This window comes from Protopterus annectens, chromosome 8.part0, assembly GCF_019279795.1.
Source record: "Protopterus annectens isolate FY-2018-M chromosome 8.part0, PAN1.0, whole genome shotgun sequence".
Classification (NCBI taxonomy): domain Eukaryota; kingdom Metazoa; phylum Chordata; order Ceratodontiformes; family Protopteridae; genus Protopterus; species Protopterus annectens.
This window is the reverse complement of record NC_056741.1, coordinates 1,583,036,635-1,583,057,328: the sequence shown is the minus strand read 5'-3', so window position 1 is coordinate 1,583,057,328 and position 20,694 is coordinate 1,583,036,635. Positions and strand designations below refer to the sequence as shown.

Here is a 20,694-nt window from a genome sequence, read left to right as displayed (position 1 = left end):
ATAGATGAGCTGAACCCTCAGGACAACCTCAGGATCAATGATCAGCCTCAGCAAAAATGGAGAAAGTCACAGGGGTTGGGCTGGAGAGTAGCTGGTAGACCAAATGTGGACATTGTGTATCAATGGCCAGGTCAGCAACAATAAGGGGACCAAAAGAAAAAAAATTACGCATGTGCACACACACACACACACACACACACACACACACACACACACACACACACACACATATACACATACACACACACACACACACACACACACACACACACACACACACACACACACACACACATATATATATATATATATATATATATATATAATATATATATGTGTGTGTGTGTGTGTGTGCATGTGAGTGTGTACATATATACATACACATACACGCACACACACACTGGCACAGTGTGTATTTTTCATTGATACTGACCTTACCTGAGTGATTCATAAATTGCATCTCATTAACTCATGCTCCCTAGTTGTAGCTTTAGCATACACCCCAATACTTACTCTCAGTAACATTCACAGACTCAAGCTCCTCTTTGATGAAGTACTAATCAAAATCAACCCCTTAGAAAATAAAATTATTCTAGAGGGCTTTTACCTTAGCCTTCTTCAACCTATGAAATCAGAAACTTTGGATCTCCTTATAAAACTAGGACTCAGTCAACTAGTAAGATAATCCACATTACCAAGCCTACAGTCAAGTAATTGCTGCTTAAGATGACTCAAATTCTGACTCCATCAATCTCTTCTCACCATCTTCCCTTTCACTGAGTGACCACTGCAATTTAACTTTTTCCATCATAACAGTAATAAAAAAACACTTCCTAACCAAATCTCCTTTCTTCCCCAAAATGAAAAGTATGCAGAAGCACTACACAAACATCCCAACAAACAAAATCTGGTCCCTAATAAACTCTCTCTCTTTTATTGAGCCCCTCGGTCACTACACAAACAATAACCTACCTTCTACTGTACTTTCAAAACAAATGCTTTCCAAAAATAACTAGACTTTTCAAAACAACACTACTCACTGAATCACAACTCCTACATCCTTTAAATTAAGTAATGAAATATTGAGATCTTGGGGAAGAAAGGCCAGCATCTGAAAACAAATATTTTTTCATTTAGGAATGTAGCAAATAAGGCAAAAACAGGGCACCAAGCCATGTATCTCCTTTGCTTGCAGAAAACACTACTTAAACCCAACAGTTATAGAAACATTACAGCCAAGGAACTTAAAAATCTCCTCAACAATGATGAAGATAAAAAGATGCTAGAACTGTCTTAGATGGTTTACCAGTGAATGGAGCAGTCCCATACTTTCTGTTCTTGAACAAAATGGAAACTATTAAATTCAATAAATACTTTAGATGCCATCTCTAATTTTGATAGCTATCTTATGTCACAATGCTGTTATAATGGCTAGGTATGGTTGGACTCCTGACCGCACTGTACCATATGAAAGGCTAATGGCAAATCCCCGTGACTGAAGAAGCTAAAGAGAAAATGGTCATCTCAACCCCAGGGAATGTATTCCAATATGCATATTCCTCTGTTTGGCCTTCATGGTGTTCCAACCACTTTCCAATGGATGACAGACAATTAAAAAACCTTCTGTCTCTTATGCCAGTGGGCATCTAGATGATGTAATCATCCATTTGGCAGACTGGGACACACATTTAATGAAAGTGCACATCCTTCTGGACTACCTTAACAGTCAGGTCCTATAGTGAATGCCCCTAAGAGTAAGACTGGAATAAGTGAAGTTAAGTATTTAGGGTATAGTATACAGAGGGAGAGAGAGAGAGAGAATATAAAATCTCAGAAAGAAAAGAAATGGGAGGCAGCGAGTGACTAACTAGTGCCTCAGACTAAGAAAAGGTCAGAGCCTTTTTGTGTATTACAGGAAGATTTTGCCACAACTGCATGCTCTCTCACTGACCTAACCGAGGGGAAGATGCTCACAAGGATCTTGTGGTCTTTAGAAGCAGAGATCCAATACTCAAAAGCTGTGCTGGTATCCCCTGATTTTTTCCAAACCATTTACAATTTAAACCAACATGTCTGATGTAGGCCAAGGCACAATTTTATCTCAAGGCTATGCAGCAAAGAGCACATGGTTTGTGCTATTTAAAGAGGAAAATGCCATGGAGAGAAACCCACTGAGCAAAAATTCTTGGCCATAAACTAAGCACAACAATGACTATGTTATTATTTGCTTGGATGGGAGTTGCCCCAGTCACTGATTATGCCCACTTGTAGTGGCTTTCCCAGCACAAAGTTTGTAGACTAAAACTTGCTGCACAACTTTGTAGTCTGAGAAACTGCAACTATTTCAGGGACTGCAGAGCATGTCCTGCGATGCATGCAGAGTGATGTGACACATAGAGACTGGGAGCAGACATGCTACTGAGGGCATTGGTTGCCAGGGGCAGCCATTGGTCTAGTCATGAGTATGCTGACAAATATCCCCCATGGCCATGGTAGGGAATAGATGCATATTGCATGATCACATGCCAGGCTTAGACAGATGACATGCTCTATTCCAGGGATAGCTTTATTGTTCGCAGTGTCATTAGCTGCCTCTGGCTCTGGATGTAGACACTTCCATAGCTGAGTCCAGTACCAATCAGGGTATTGTAGTTCCAATGGCATTACATTCCCCTGCAATCCTGCAGTAATCAATACCTACCTGTTTCATTCCCAGGGTTATGCGCTGTCAATATTCTATTGGAACACCACATTGTGGGAAGACACAGCAGGTTTGTAGTACATGCTGCCAATGCAATAAGCCATTCCTTGGTCCCATGGGCAGCATGCCTCCTGTTCTGATGCTGTGGGGCCACAGGAGACACATAGAAAGCTTTTCATCAGTGGAGCCTCCACTCCATCACTGGAGGATGTGAATGCTAATTCCACCCAACCTCCTAGCTATGTGATTTGTACTGCATCCATCACTCATGATTGTTCCACCTATACTAATGTTGCTGTCACTTGTCAAGGTGTCGATCTCCAGCTGTGTAAGTGATGATGATGAATGTTACTTGCTTTCCCCTCTGGCCTCTGTAGGTAAGGTAATGTCTGACTCACAGCATGCCCAGTCAGTGCATTGTAGTACATAACATATTTGTATTACTACATGCATTGGTTTTGTTTTGTGCTTGTTTTGTCATAGGTTCATAGGTTCATAGATTAGTACTAAGCTAACTGCCCTTGTGAGCCATTTTAAGCTTAGTCAATTATCTCTTGTGAGACTCAAACCCTGCACCTTGTGTTTGTAAGGCAAACACCTTAACCATTAGGCCATCCTCCCAACCCCTGACATGACACATAGTTGTGCACAGCTGCCTGTTTGCCACTGCCACAATGTATTGTTCCTGCCTCTACCTCTCATAGGGTATTGCCTCAGCTGGTTCCACCTCTACTGTTGCCACTGAGATGTCAAACACTGCCATGGTGCCTGCAAGTTGTAACTGTTTTCATAGCACCAAGTTATGTGGCTTAGCATGGCCCACAAATAGCTTGCAGTAGTTCTCTGGACCATACCGCATTGTATCACCAAAGTATCCAAGCAGTAGAAATGGGAATTCAGCAGTCAAAACAAGCTCACAGTGTTACATGTCTGTGATAATGCAAAATACTCCATCTCTGCCATGGTCTGAGTGCTGCAGATGGGTGTTATAAGCCATAATTTATGAGGATAGCAAGCATCACCTATAACACACAACAGTAGACACCATCATGAGTGGTCTGCTACCTATATCCATGGGACCATACTGTGCGGCACTCGGTAGGTAACAGTGTGTGCACCTGCTGATGACCCTCTAGACAAACACCCAACACAAAACATTGGTAGAGGTGAGAACTACCTGGTTGGAGCACAGACACATTAAATATAACACCTTATGGCAGTATTTGAAGTGGGAGCCCTTCTAGTTCATATACTGGATGCCACATTGAGCAAATGGGGCCTGTATAGCAATGTGGATGTAGTCAGTGCCCTGAAAAACCTCAGAAAAAGTGGGCTACATTATAAAATCCTCACATAGTGGTGAATCTCTCCTTTGTGTATGATTTGCTAGACTACAACCTGTGAAACTCTGGACATGTCCTCTGTCAGATGCTAAGAGGTTCCATAGCATGAATGATTAATGCTTAGTCTTCAGTGGGGGAGGCATTCTACATATCATCCTTGATTCCATAAGAGGGTGGCACATGCCTATTAACTCCCATATGGTGTCTTGTATCATATTTGTGATTAGCAGCGCCCAGTCATTTGGTATGTCACCTGCTGGCAGACCCTTCTGGAACACAGACGATGGTAATGCACAACATGACGGACACTGGGTGGTACATACTAATGTATAAGGTCCAGATACTGCAGATGCTGCTCCCAGTATCTTCACACAAGTGAAACTCTGTACACCAGAAAATGCTGGATCTGCCATTTGTGGTTTCATTTCATATGTAATGACTCTCATTAGCATGTTAACACTCATTTGAATGTTATTATGTAGTATATGGGACATTAGATAAAGGAGATGTGCAGTACATCCATAATTCAACCCAAGCAATACTCACTGTTGAAAACAGAAAGGGTATGGGGCCGATCACACAAAGGCATTATTTACGTAACTTAAGAAATTTCTATTTTAAATGTCACTGTATAATAGCCATACATCACTCTTATATGAAAGTAATGCAGGCTTACCCATGGCTGCCTTTGTTGGATAACTTGGGCTTCACCTTTGTGATCAAACCACAGTAGCTGAGGTACTACCCTTGCATTGTCTATACCTAAACAGATATATACACTGCTAAAATATTTAATGGCTGATAATGTAACATGTACCCCCACAGCTAAATGGGGTTATGATAATCTAAAGTTCATCCAGCAATGTTCATTCATGTAACCAAAGACATTAATAAGAATTAAGTACTGAACTAAAATCAAAGGATAATATTGAAGCATTGTACAATGCGTAGTTTATTACAAACTTCTTGGTAAAAATTGTTTTACAAGTCTGCATATCATACTTTAAACATTAAATCCTTTGCTGTAAGTTACTTATGGCTTTTTTTATTACTTTTTTTGAAGTTACTGTATTCTCCAATTACCTGCAGTGTTATTCCTGCACTGGTTACAAAGAAGATTCCTGCACATCTAGCAGTGCAATAAACTGCATTGGAGTTGAAAACCAATGTGTGGATGTTTCTACTCTCGTGGCATCTGGTAAGTTTTCATATCTATTGTTAACAAGATGGCACTCAAATTAAAAAAAAAAATCAACTATTTCCTACACTTCACTGGTCAAAGTGTAAATAGATAGACTAAACAGACATAATATTGTTATGCCAAGAATTACGCATAAGTGAAATAAAAAAATGTTCCCCATTTTGTTTCCAAATGAGTGTAGTAGTCAAATTACCCAGGTTTAGGGTACAGGATTATTCCTTTGTTAGTTTGCAAATCCCTGATTTCTGCTAGCTCTCATTTTGCAGTTTTGTTTAATGATGGAAAGTTTATAAATCTACTAATTAAATAGTTCAGATTGTTTAGAGTGCTCTCTTTTGAAGAGATAATGACCAATACATTTTACTGAATTTCTGTAGTAGTTATGCAATGTACTTTGAGGAGGGATCAGTTCTGAATATGCAGTACTGACAATCTACTCTCTCTTTGGATTGCTTATTTACGTTGTATTGCTGTTGTATGAAAAAGGCATTGCTCAGTACTTAAGATCCCAGAATTCTAAAACACTGAAGTACAGATCTAGAATTTCAAACAGCATGAAAAACAGCTTTTTGGTGGCCTTTTATTCCTTACTCCCATTAAAAAACATGTCATTATGACAGTTGTAAAACTACATGCTTTCCATATAAAAAGCCTTGCAATTGTGAGTTGGCACATTAGGGACATTACTTCTGGAAGGATTTCAAGTTGCCAGTTTCTGTGAAGTATATAGTAGAAATACTTAAAAACACATTGCTATATGAAAATTTAATGAAAAGCATGTCATCGCTGTTGAGTCTGCAAAGTTACCTTTTTGTATTATTTGCTTTCTCTGTCTTTGGCTTGTGTTGCGGCTGAAATGGTTCCTTGGATTAGTTTACTGACGGTTAAAATAAATGGCATGGCACATGTGACAGGCAACTCAAAATATAAATTTTATTTTATTTTTATTTATTTTACATTTGTTTACCGGGATAGTCCGACTGGACACAGGTCCATTTTCAGCAGAGGCCTGGAAAGAAAAGCTCCATAGTAAGTGTCAAAATTAAACAATATGATTAACAATTTTGAAGAAGCTAATATGAGAGAAAAAAAACAACAAAAACAATATGAAGAAATACATGAAAAACAATACGAAAAAATACTGTATAAGCAAATATGGAAAAACAATATATATATATATATATATATATATATATATATATATATATATGGATCTACCTGACAACATCGACAGTGCATAACACCGACAACGACATCACCAACACCACATAATCGACAGTTCACAAACACGACACCTCATACACTCAACACATCATAACAACAACTAACAAACAAAACAAATCCCCTGTCCAAAAACCACACACACAACACAAGCACACCAAAATCCTAACAAACAAACACTAAACCTTACATACACAACTATCTACAATCCTAACCAAAACCCTAACCCTAAGGTCCGTCACTATCGCACACTCACCTAACCCGCGCCCTAACCCTAACTCACGTAACCCGCCCCTAACCCAAAAAATATCACTACTGCACCCTTACCTAACCCGCACCCTAACCCTAACTCACTTAACCCACCCCTATCCCTACAGACCGTCAACATCGCACACTTACCTTACTCGCACCCTAATGTCCGTCACTACTGCATACTTACACATCCTTTCCCCATCTTGGTGTTCTCCGCGTCTGTGTTTTCATCCGTCGGTCTTCTGACTTGTCGATCTTCTGGCGTCGGTGATTTCGTTGTCGGTCTTCTCATCTGTCGACATTCTCAGGTAGACCCATATATATACATATATATATATATATATATATCTATATATATATATATATCTATATATATATATATATATATATATATATATATATATATGTATGTATATATTTATACATATATATACATATGGATCTAGGATGTTTGCTCAACTGAGCAAATGTCCGAAATCCAAATGGCCGGAGATACTTTTTTTTTATTTTGTCACATGCTTTAACGAAAGCGCTTTTTCGATAAAAGCGCTTTCGTTAAAGTGTGTTTGGGTTTTATGTATTCGGATGTTTGCTCAGTCGAGCAAACGTCCTAGATATATATCTATATATATATATATATATATATATATATATATATACAGAGAATAAAACATAGTGAACCATAGATTAACCAAGAGAAAAAAACATGTCATGTGACTACAAACAAGACAACTTTCTTTAGTACTTGGACATAATCACTTGGGGTAACCTATTATATTGTTGTATTATATTGTTTTTACTGCCTATTTTCTTTCAGCTGTTAGAAGTTTAGTCTTTTCATTTAAAAGTTTTTTTGTCATTTCATTTTAGAACGCTGAGTTTATTTGTGTCATAGCATCAAGGTTTGGTTCTGCATTCACTATTAAATAAAAATAATGCTCAAGAAGCATGATTATCTAGTAGAGAAGGGGGCAGAGGCTCAAATAATATGCAGTTTTTTTGTGACTATTACAACAACAGGAGTGGTTAAATGACCGGTAGATGAATAAATTATATTGCATACTGTGATCATATATTGATCTTATGTGTAGTATTCATCTAGTTAATATTACTTTATAATACTTTTTAAGGCTATTACTGGAAAACATGTTTACTTATCAGTCCAGACCTCTTCTTTCCACAAAACATTTTATACCACTACAGCATGTCAGCATTTTGCCTTTGCTTTTCCTAAACCGTCCCGCTCCTACTGACTTTGCAGGATAGCACATTGTACCAGTGCTTTTCTGAGAAAGTATTGAGATAGCTCTCATTTTATTTTTTCCAACAACAGTTTGATTTTTTGCTAAGTTAAGTGCCTAATCATGTTCTTGCAAAAGTGGTTTTACTTTCTAGGTTTTTTGAAGGAAAATTCATGCCCATGACTTGCAGTAAAATATAAAAGAAAATTACATACAAAAAGAGAAAATTAATTGCACAGGAACGATTACTCTTAGGTTCATAGGTTCATAGGTTCATAGGTTCATAGATGTGTACTAGGCTAATGGCCCTGGGCCTTTAAAAGCCTAGCCATAGGATTACCCTGACATAGTGCCACCCGACCTTAGTTCCCAGTGTCTCTATCGAGTAGAGCCACTGGAGTTATCCCTGGGGTGAATTGTCTATTTCCCATCCACTCATCAAGATTTCTCTTGAAGAGGGTCAGCGAGGTGCTCCACTTGACATGTATGGGAAGTCTGTTCCATAGCATGAGCAGTCTCTGGGTTATGAACCTGTCCCTCTAGCATTTTCTTTTAATTGTGGTAATGAGGTTGAGGTCTCTGGAGTGTGTGGTGTGAGGGGATTTGGATTTCTTTAGATGTAGCATTTCTAACAGAGCTGGGTCAGACATGGCTTTGTAAATCAATCAGAGATTGCCATTAAGTAGGCGATATGAGACAGAGAATAGTTGGAGTTTTTTGAGTCTGTCCATATAGGACAAGTGTTTAAGGCCTAGGGTCCTCTTTGTGAGATACTTTTGCGGCCTCTCCAGTTATTGCAGGTGTCTAGTGAGGTACATGCCAAATGGGGCATTGCACTCAATGATTGGCCTAAAGAGGGAAAAGTAGAGGGAGACAATGACTTCTTTCTTCCTGGATGCAAAACTTTTAGTAATGAGATGTGCCACATAGAAGGACTTTCTGACCACAGTGGCAGTGTGGTGATCAAAAGAGAGGTTGCTGTCAACCTGTGCTCCCAGATCTCTTATAACGCCTTCTGTGTTCAGTGGACTACCCTCAATGTGTGAACTACCCTCAATGTGGTAATTCATGTGAACTGAGTTTTTCCCAAAGGGGATGATGACACATTTTTTGGCATTGAGTTTAAGGCCATGGTTCTGACACCTGTCATTGGTCTTAGTGATGCCATTCTGTATGATGTCAACATCACTTGGGGAGTTAATAATAGCTCCCAACTTGCAACTGTCTGCAAAATTTGTCAGCCAGAGTCCCTTCGTGTTGGCCTGGACTTCAGAGAAGTAGATATCAAACAGGAGAGGACCCAGGGCCGAACTCTATGGGACTCCACCAGTGACTAGTCAGCAGTCTGACTTGGAGTCAGCTACTTTCACACTGTAGGTTCTATCTGTGAGCCAGTTTGAAACCCACCTAGTGATATAGAGGTTGATGCCAAGTTTAGTGAGGTTTTCTATGATTCCTGAGTGCAGAATGGTATCAAAAGCCTTGGCCAGATCAAGGTAGGCTGTATGAACCACCTTGCCTTCATCCACAGCTCTGGTGACTGACTCAAAGAAGTCACCCAAGTTGAGCAGGCATGATCTATCCTTCACAACAAACTGTGTGGGATCCAGAGTTTGTAGATTCCCTATATCCTTGTTTTTTAGGTCCATGATGATGCTTTCCATAGCTTTGCATATCAGACTCGTCAGGCTAATGGGGTGATAGTTACAAGGGTCTGTAGTGGCTCCTCCTTTGTGGAGAGGGATGACTGTAGCAGTGCACCATTTGGTAGGGACAAAGCCTGAGGTGAGGCTGTGATTGAACAGGCCACACAGGTGAGGTACCAGTTCACTTTGTAGTTCATGTAGAACACAACCAGGGATATTGTCAGGTCCCATAGAAGCTGTATTCTTGGCCTTGGACAGTGCTGTTTTAACCTATGCAGCAGTAATGCTGGGTGCCTGGCAATCTTGATATCGGGATAAGAATTAATAAAGTAGACTGTTGCCAAAACCTCTTATGATCCATGCCACAGATCAATTTGCATTATTACTAAAAATAAAAAATGCAGGGTTTAAGCTGGTATTTCTTGTTAATTACAGTTTACTAAGTTAAAACAAAGGATGAGCACTTTTGCCCTTGTCATTGCTTCATCAGATATATCTGTAGTTCTTTCCCCTACTCTTTTGCACAAAATAGTAGTCCTTTCCTGTCCTATTTTGTACAGAATTTAAAGTTATGTATACAAAGCTAGTGTGCACTTTTTTCAGTAACAGAGATACTTTTTTGTGAACAATTTGTTTTTATTGGAGCTTACTGTCACATGTCTCAGGTATTCAAATCAGACACTGAGGCTGGGTATGCGTTCAAGTTGTTTATTGTACATAAACACACCAGGAGCTATAACTGAAACATATACTTCAAGCTTCATATGCTTATTGACTGACTCAACACACTTGCATGTGAATCTCTATTCAAGCTAGCACTCACACTGAATGACTATACAAAATGGCACTGATCTCACACGTGCTCAGTGACATATGCACTTGCTCTCTGACTACAGCAGGTGACTAGGTACAATATACACACTGAGCTACATCCTCCCTCTTTAATTTTGTTTGACCTGCAAATAGGAAAACAAAGACATTTTAAGAGCTAAACATTATAACAAAATTTCAACAAACAAAACTGAGTTCAAGTCCAAGTCACTGTGTATTTTGGATTTGGTCTGGAAATTCTACCCAATCTGATAACACATAAATTCTGACTGGGTTTAGCAACAAGGACAATCTCTGGGTATTCTTTCAAAACTGGAATATAAGGGATTGCATCAACATTTTTGAGAAAAGCACACTGTCCTTTTGGATTTGAATAGGTGTACAGCCACTCTGGGAATTAGAGTCATTGGCACAGGCAATCTACTGTGTCACTGGTTCAGAGGCAGGTAACACATGTCTTTGATTCCTTCTGAAATCCATTCCTTCTGATTGTATGATGTAAGATCTCAGTTCCTCACAAATGTTCTTCTTGATTCCCACTCAGTCATATCCTTTATATGTTTGCATTCTCACAATTTTTCCTTGTAGTAATGGTCTAAGGGATTTACTGGTTTTCCTAGTAAAACTTTTGTGACTGATGTTTTCTCAAAAGTTGAGCCTTGACCACTCTGTTGTTCTTTACGTTTGGTGCTAACTATTATATACTGATTGGTAGAGTTGTTCTAGTCTGTCTGGACATTAATTTCTGAGCAGGTGAACCAAGTAAGTTATATCGAGGAATGTTTCTGAGATTGAGTTGTTGTTGTGTCTTTCGGCTTTTCCTGGTTAGGGGTCACCACAGCGGAACTCCAGTCTGCTAATGACTGGCAGTACATTTTTACATGCCGACTTGCCGGGCCTGATGCACAACCTTCAGTGAAGGGATGCCCATTCACGCATGTCGCCACACAAAAGACACTCTAACTGAGAATCGAACGGGACAATGTCTTACTGTGAGGTGACGACGCTACCACAGCACCACCAGTAAGTTAAGCAAAACATTGGTACCATTTATCTCGGATTTCTCCAACAAATGTTTTGCAGTCTGAACTGCACATTCAGCTAACCCATTGGCTTGTGAATACTCAGGACTACTAGTCTGGTAATTTGAACAAAGGCCCAAGACTCAGCAAATTTCTTGAACTGCTGACTTGTACACTGTGTACCATTGTCAGACATGGCTTTGTGCGGACTACCATGGAGAAAAAAATGTCTCTTCAATTTTGTAGTGACTGTGCTGGACATCAAGTTAGGAAGTAGGTCAATTTCAAGCCAATTTGAGTAAGAGTCTACTAACACTAAGTAATGTTGACCATTCCATTCGAAAATATCTGTGGCAACCGTTGACCATGGTAATTCAGGAAAATGGTGTAGCTGAAGTGGTTCTTTCAGTTGATGCAATTTGGTGCTGTTGCAAATTTAACATGCTAGAGTTTCCTTCTGTATATATTTGGACATAGAAGGCCAAAATACAATGCCTTTTGCCCTTCTTTTAGTTGAATCAGTACCTGGGTGACCATGATGCAATGTTTTGATATATTCCTGTTGTAATGCTTTAGGAATTACCACTTTTGGACCTTTCATGATGATTCCATCTTCTATCATGATGAGCTCATCTCTGTAAGGAAAATACTGCTGAATGTTAAGTGGTAAACTAGTGTGTCATGTTGACCATCCTTGACTGATGACGTTTTTAACTCCTGGAGAATTGGGTCTGAAGCTGTGTGATTTCTTAGTTCATCAATATGTGATGACAAAATATTTCTGACTTCCATGACTTCAAAGTCTGCTGTTTCATTTTCATGCTGTCCTATAATTTCTCTGGGTGTGAGTGACAAAGCATCAGCAAGGTACAAGTATTTGTCCTTTTTGTAAACAATATTGAAATTGTACTTTTGCAATTTTAACATCAAATCAAGCTGGGCTGTATGCATTAGCTTTTTCAAAATTGTCACTAGTGGTTGGTTATCAGTCTCTGTTTGGATAGGTCTGCCATAAATATAATCACTGAACACTGAACATGTGAATACTACTGCAAAAAGTTATTTCCCTATTTGTACATAATGCATTTCTGTTTGAGTTAAAGTTTTTGACACACAGGCTACTGGTATGCCTTCTTGAGGACATGATGCACCAGTGCCGCACTTTGAAGCATCACAAGAAAGAGTTACATGTTTGTGAACATCATTATATCTCAATGTGGGTGGACTGGCAATTTTCTTCTTCAGAATATTGAATGCTCATTGGTGTTGTTCCAACCAGGGCCAGTTTACATTGTCAGCTCACATAATGGTGCAGAAAGCTCACTCAAGTTTGAGATGAACATTCCTAAATAGTTGATCATTTCTACAAAATGTTGTAAAGATGTGACATTCTCTGGAGCTGCCATCTCAAGAATTGCTGCTTGCTTAGATGGATCTGGTTGTAAGCCAGAACTGGTAAACAAATGTCCCACATAAGTAACTTCCTTCAGTTTGAATTTACATTTCTCAGGATTCAGTTTAAGATTTAGTTCACGTGTATGGCCTAGAACTTTCCTGAGATTTCTATCATGTTCATCTTCACCATTGCCTCCAACAATAATGTTGTCTACTATAATAGTACATGGATAATCAACAAATATTTGTTCGATGGCACGCTGAAATACCTCACTGGCAGAATTGATTCCAAATGGCATTTAGAAAAATCTGTATCTACCAAATGATGTGCATGTAGTTAACAATGAAAATTTGAATCCAGTGAAATTTGCCAAAACAAGCTTTAGAGCGGCTACCTCTTCTACTGTATGCATCGGATAATGAGGATGCTTAATTGCTTTGTTTAAGTCTCTTGGAACAATACAAATTCAAATATCATCTGAGCTTTTCTTATGAGCTACGACCATGAAGGATACCCATTTAGTCGGCTCTTCTACTGGCATAAGGACACCTAAATTCACCATTTTGTCTAGTTCTGCTTTTACTTTACTCTGCATTACTATTGGAATCTTCTGTGCTGGTCTAACAACTGGACTTACTTCATAGTTTAACTTCATGGAATATGTGACTGGACATTTACCAAGCTCATCTTTGAATATATTAGCATATTCACTATAAATACTTTTCGTATAACTATGGTTGTTATTCATACTTATATGGTGAACCTCTTTATTAAATGAAATCAGCCCCATTCTCAGACTGTTTTGAGGCCTAACAGTGATTGCACGTGTCTTTTGACTATGTAAAACTGCAAGTAATAGCTGTTTCCAGCAAAATGGCATGAAAGAAATAATTACTGCACCATCAGTATGAATCTCTTCGCCACCATTAGCAATTAGTTTTGCACACTTTGCTGAATCAAGTTTCTCACCAACTTTTACTTTAGCAAACATTTGTGCTGATATAACATTGCACTTAGATCCTGTGTCTACTTTAAGCTCTACAGGTTTCCCATTAATCTGTACAGTACAAAATATTTCACTCTTTGCTGACAACTGATAGTCTACTGTATTAACTGTTTCATTGATCACAGAGATACCATCAACATAGCTCTTGGAGTTTGCTACAGTCTCTATCTGATCTACTTGCTTCTTTGGATACTCTCTTTTAGTATAAGTCTGTGACACTTTAGGCTTACAAAGCCTTTCAAAATGATTCCACTTTTTACATTTGTGACATTACTGACCAAAAGCTAAACACTTTTCCCATTTAGGTTCATGACTGCCTTCACAATTGCAACAGTTAACAATGAGGTTGGTTGTGGCACCCTTCGGTTTATATTTCTTTTTCACCTTAACTTTCTGCTGCTGTACACCATCAACATTCACACTAGCAGATAGGGCAAGTATGCTTTTCTCATTCATAAGCATATTCATATACTTTTATGTAATCTCATGTATTTGACACATCTTAATGGCTTTGCTCAATGTTAATTCAATATCTCAAAGCAAAATCTTTCTCACTGCATCATTATCGCCACATACAAAATGGTCTTTTATCAACTCATCTTTTAGATGAACAAATCTGCATGTTTTCATTTTATTTCTTAAGTTGGTAATATAAGCTGCAATAGTCGTTTGATTTCTTGTATAAAATTTGTGCCATTCCATTGTAGTATTTGTTTGAGAGTTACACATTTCTCTAAATTTATGTTTTAAGCATTCAGGGTCTTCCTGCATTCCAACCTGTATCACAATATGGAGGTTCTCCCCTTCCCCTGCAGACACAGCAGGTGCATACAAAAATGAACATTCTCACTCAATGCCCTCTGAGACAGCTAAATTGAGAAGTATAAATGCTCTTTTTATGTGCAGCTTTATAAAAAATGCAGCCTGTATGAAAATATCATACTCCTTCTCAAACACATGCCAGTTCTCTGCAATATTATCAAACATCAGCGGTTCAGGTCTGTGAAGTCCCTCTGCCATAACATCAAATTTCTTTTAAACATAAGTATAGACCTGGTACTTGTAATATTTATCAAGTGCACAACAACCTCTCCAAAATACTTTACTTTAGCACTGCAAATACCTCGAACACTCAGGACACTTCAGACACTTCAAAATGTCTTAGTTACTGTGAAAAAGTCATACACTGTAAAACAAGACAGACATTTTGGCCTTTTTGAACATTTTAAACACTTCTGAGATTATTTCAAACACTTTAATCATTATGTTACATTTCGAATAAGTCAGTAATTATTTCGAACACTTTGAATGCTATGCCATCTGTTTGGTGATTGATAATCATTTGAAGTTAATTTAAATACCTTCAAATACCTGCTGACTTGTTTGCGAATTCAGTCCTGCATATTACTCCACTTCTAACTGCGTGCCTCATGGTGTGTGAGCTGCTTCAACTTTGGATCCCTGTCTGACACTATCTTGTATGTCTTGTGTACTCAAATGAAATGCTGAGGCTAGGAATGCATTAAAGTCAGGGTGGCCTAATGGTTAAGGTGTTTACCTTACAAACACAAGGTGCAGGGTTTGAATCTCACAAGGGATAATTGGCTAGGCTTAAAATGGCTTGCAAGGGCAGTTAGCTTAGTATGAATCTGTGAACTATTATACATAAACACATCTGGAGCTGTAACTTGAACATATACTTTGAACTTCATGTGCTTACTGATTACTTCAAACACACTTGCATGTGCATCTCCATTGAAGCTAGCATTCACACTGAATGACTATACAAAATGGCACTGATCTCGCACATGCTCAGTAACTTATATGCATGTGCTCTCTAATTACAGTGGCTGACTAGGTTCAATATACACACTGATCTACACTTACATATATTGAAACCCTTATTTTTTAGCTCTAAAAAGGTTATGCTTGAGTCTAGTTATGTCTATAATGTGTGTTTAGAGCTTAGGTAACACACCTTTGTGATTAAGACAATGGTAGCAGGAATGAGGCTAAATAATGATCACAAATCTGGTATTGCAATAAGATTTTCTACTTAGATGGGGTGCTTCACCTCTTTTAGTTTCAGAACCAGACTGGCAGTGCGTTTGCATTTCTTTTTCTGTTAGAAGACATGCTGATCTGTAAAATGAGTGATCATATATGCAATTTCTCATAATAATCCAAAGTAAGTCAACTACTGTGTGAGAATTTGTAAGTAGTTATCTTTCTCCAGCTTAACATAGTACACCTGTATTTTAGCTATGTGGGATAATGTGTGTATCATACTGCACTGATTTTAATTATTTTCTTTCAGGTTTTGTCATACTGCAGTATTCTTTGATTTTTGAGTTTTAAATCTCCAATCCATTTTTATTTTTTTCTACAGTGTGTGTTAAAAGTTAACATGCTACCAAGTCGTTTTGCACTCTGCAGCTGACCACCATCAAGTGCTACCAGCTATCATCTGTCACAGTTTCTACTGAATTTCCTCCTTAGGCCCCCCCGGTGAGGAGAATGTGGACTCTGGTGCTGCTGCAGCTGGGGAGTATGCCGCTGTGCGCTCCACTATGGCTGCCTTCATGAAGTGTACGCATGGCTCTGCACAGACACACCCTCCAGACCAGGTGGCCCACTGCTTGTAGAGCATATCATGCCAGACTCTTAATGCTTTTATTGCAATGTCAGACTGCCTTATTTCCCCAGGTTGGGCGAGATGGTTTTAGCCACTCACCCCCCCCACCCAGTCCATCCATCAAAAACAGGTTAGCTGAGATGCAGTCAGGGTTGTGTCTCTCTATGCCACAGGGCAGGACAAAATACCTAGGTTTCATAACTTTTTAGGTACATTAAAAAGATGTAGTAACTATCATATGTTTGTCAGTGGCACCAGTTCAGGAATTTGCATACTCATTTTTGATGACATTTAGGTAAGAAGGTTCTAGGTTTTGTTTCCACAACTTGCACTTTGATTCTCTTTTTAGCCATTACACTTCAGCAGAACATAACAGGGTTACTGTAATGCTAAGGAGCCATCCTTCAGATGAAAGGTTGAACTGTGTCATCTACCTGAATTTGTATTAAAACCTTCATTGTATTTTCTGATGGTGTAGGAGTGAGATTAATCCAATTATACTGTAATTAAATACCCAACAGTTTATTACTTCTTTTTTACACATTTGTTAATTTCCTACTTCTTTAACAACCTCTGTCCTTACTGCACTATTTATTGTAGGTAATGTCTGTAATACAAAACAGGTCCTAACCTTAACTAAATGTCTGTAATAAAATATTTCCCTTATAGATTTTCTTTTCTTTTTGAGAATTTACATACTTAGGTCTCCTCTATATTTTCCAAGTTCTGTTGTTGTTATAATAAATCTATTCATTTGTGGTCTATAATGACTCAGATTATTTTTAAATATGTAATTCTTCCAAGCATTGCCTTTACAAACATAAAACAGAAGCTTAGTAAAGGTTAAAATAATTATTGTACATTTATGGCAAAGAACCCATATTTTATACATAGAAGTCATAAGAGAACATTTGACACAGATACTTATTAAAATTGCAACAGTAAGAATGTGAGTTATGCAGCCAAATATGTAGGCAAAGCAACTAGAAAAAAATGGTTTAAGAATAAGAGATCTCATCTGTGACGATGTGAGGTAGTGTCAGCTATGCCAGAAAGAGTATGGCAGTGCATGTGTAACATATGCCAGCGTAGATAGCTTGAGATTGGTAAAGAATTATATGTAATTTGAATACCAAAGTGATTTATAAAGTTGCTTGTGTTAACATGTATCAAAAGTGGGTCCTGCTGGACAGAAAAGATATATACATTTATATCAGAATGTACTGTTGTAACTGAGGAAATGTATATATGTTAGCAGAGGATGATGGAAGGGAAGGGGTTAAGAAAAATAGCCAGAAATTAAATGGCTTGGTTTAGGCCATGAATATTTTATCTAACAGGCCTGAATGCAGCCAGAAATGCAATGTCTGGGAAAGGCCTGGGCTCTTATTGTCTTTAATGGTGAACTAATTTCTACTCTGGGGTGACAGAGAATGGCTGGTTAGCCTCTGCAAGAAGGATGAAAGGTTTGGAATTGTTTTACAGTCCCCAGATGCTGGAAGAAGCATTAGCAAAGTTCTAGGTGTGTATTGTGACACATCTGTACCAGATTCTGGCTCAAGCTTCTAGTGAAGAGGATGGTGTGGGAACCACAGAATCAGGTGACCAGATGTGATGTCATCCTATAGCCAGCAGTGAAATTATATTTAGATGCTAATGAGAGATGTGATAGAGACACTCAGCACTCTATCTTGAACCTGACAAAACCACTCACCCACTTCATCTTGCCTTGCTTTTGTAAGCAACTTAACTAAGGAACAGTAATTATTCAGTTAGTTAGAAAATCTAGTAAGATTAGTTAAATACCATTTTCTGTATCTCTATGAGTCTTTCCATCTGTTTTATTTTTTATATTTCCTTTTAATTGAAACTCTGGTGTTTATTGTAAATAGATATTCAGTATTTTTCATGTTTTCTATTTTATTATTTATTATTAAATATATCTATACCTTTCATTGTGGCTGGTCTTTTAGACTATAGTTTAACATTGGAGAAAATTGTATTTATTTGGTGGTCATGTGGGCTTCATACTCCTGAAATTCTTGTCTTCTTGGTTAATACTACCATTTGTATAAGTATTAATTAGGTACCCTGGCAATTGCCTTCAAGTAGCTGGCTGGTGGCAGTGAATCTAATTTATAGTCTGGGTGGAGGTGGCATAATGGGTAAATCTGTGCCACCCTTTCCCAGGTGTGTGTGTGTGTGTGTGTGTGTGTGTGTGTGTGTGTGTGTGTGTGTGTGTGTGTGTGTGTGTGTGTGTGTGTGTGTGTGTGTTTCTGTATGTGAAAATCAAATCTCAAAGAGTGTGTGTGCCATCTACTTGGAGCAGGGACACAGACCACTGATTTCTGCAGAGAGAAATGTGGAGTGGAAGACCAGGCCCCAGGTCTACAGCGTGCTCCCTGTGTGCTCTTAAGGGAAATTATTCTTGTTGCAAAGAGCTGCATCTGATAACACTGTGTGTATCCATTTTTGTTCTAAGTGAGCATTCCCCACTGCTGTCAGTGGTGAGGATCAAGGCTCCTTGATTACTGGCCCAGAGAAGGGACATCATAGCTTCCATGCCATAAAGATAAAAAATAATTACACTGCATGTGTTGACATATAGTGAAATACAAAAAAATGGAAACAAATATGCTTTTTATATTAGAGCAGATTAACATGAATTTAGAGTAATAATCCATTGGACAGTTTTTCTGGTTAGCTCTTTTCTGTCTCAAACTAGATTTTTTTTTAATATAATGGCTGGATTCACAGAGCAGTACATAAATGTGATACGCAGCTAATACCACATAGACAGACAGCACAATAGTGCTGAACAGACATGAATAATGACAAAAGAAGAAATGGCATGAGTATGTTAACTGCTGCTCTTCAGAAAGGTGGCTGAAATCGAGAAGATATTTTATAAATGAATTAGACTGACATGGCCACGGTCTATGAAAAAGGGCTAAGCTATGATCTTATGCCACACTGTCTGAAACTTGCTAGAACTCAAATAAGAAATACATGTGGTAGTGCAAGCTCCTATTTGCAGGCTGCTGATGCATGCACCAATGGAAAAAATAATATAGCAGGTAGTCAAGCTGGAGCATTTACCAATTAAAAAATATAGCAGGTAGTAAGGAACAGGGAGTGGCTGCACAGCAAGCTGGACACCTTAATTGTTCATAGGTGACTACTAGGCTAACTGCTCTGGTGGGTCATTTTAAATCTGGCCAATTTCCCTTGAAGTTTAGAATCAAATTCTGTACCTTAACCATTATGCCAATCCCTGACCTTTTTGTTCATTAAAATGGGTGGAATGAGGAGTACTGGAAAAGCAAGAGAAGGGGTAAAAAATATTGAAACACACATCAGAAACTGCAAACTACAGCAAGCTAGGGGGAACCCAGGATATGATTTTTTTTTTTTTTTTTGTTAAAGACATAATATTATATATATATATATATATATATATATATATATATATATATATATATATGTAAACAGGGACAGAAGGAAAGAAGTAAAGAGAGACAGGAATGGTGTGGGATGAATTAAAGGTGAGGTTAGTTTGTAATGGCACACAGTCATATATAGACGACCGCAGACAAACAGGAATGGATGTGAATATGGATACACAACAGGGAGACATGGGAGATACATGCACACACAAACAAAGGGTACACAAAAGTGCTGGGGACAGGATGGGGTACAAGAAGCTTATCAGATACCTACTGATCCAGGTGGACTTGGTGCTGGGTCAAGGTAGCTGTTGGCGAAGGTCACACTCATCCCTAGTTACTTGATGGCATCAACCAGCTGGTCCAGCATATCTGTTAACCATTGCAGAAGAGGTTTCTGTATGATAACCCTGTGGGTTGTTGGGCACTCAACTGGAGTCTCCATTGCAACCAGTGCAACAACTAGGGTGGTACATGTCTGGAATCCTAAAACCCTCCCCAGAAGAGCAGTCCCCATCTGTCTCTCTGGCATCAGAAGCAGCATTGCCCAGAGTAGCAACAGGCCATGGCTGACATGTTTGCAGTTCTGGTGGACCACTGTAAGCTGCAGAAGAGAGACAAAACTGGGAAGCCTAGCATTACTAATAAGGAATCAGAGGTTGTATATCAGATGTAAGCCAGGAAATGGCAGAGATGCCATTACTCCACTGTGTCTGTAATCTTTGCTGCCTCCTGTGGTAGCTGACAACATTC

At 38.6% G+C, this 20,694-nt stretch overlaps 1 protein-coding gene across 1 annotated transcript in view; it reads left to right on the top strand.

Annotated features, from left to right (window-relative positions):
• The window catches only part of LOC122809551 (urokinase plasminogen activator surface receptor-like), a 481,166-nt gene that overhangs the window by 223,530 nt on the left and 236,942 nt on the right, over nucleotides 1-20,694 (top strand). Inside the window, exon 4 of the mRNA XM_044081133.1 lies at nucleotides 5,108-5,242. Coding sequence (XP_043937068.1) covers nucleotides 5,108-5,242 — 135 coding nt within the window. The remainder of the gene's footprint in view (nucleotides 1-5,107; nucleotides 5,243-20,694) is intronic.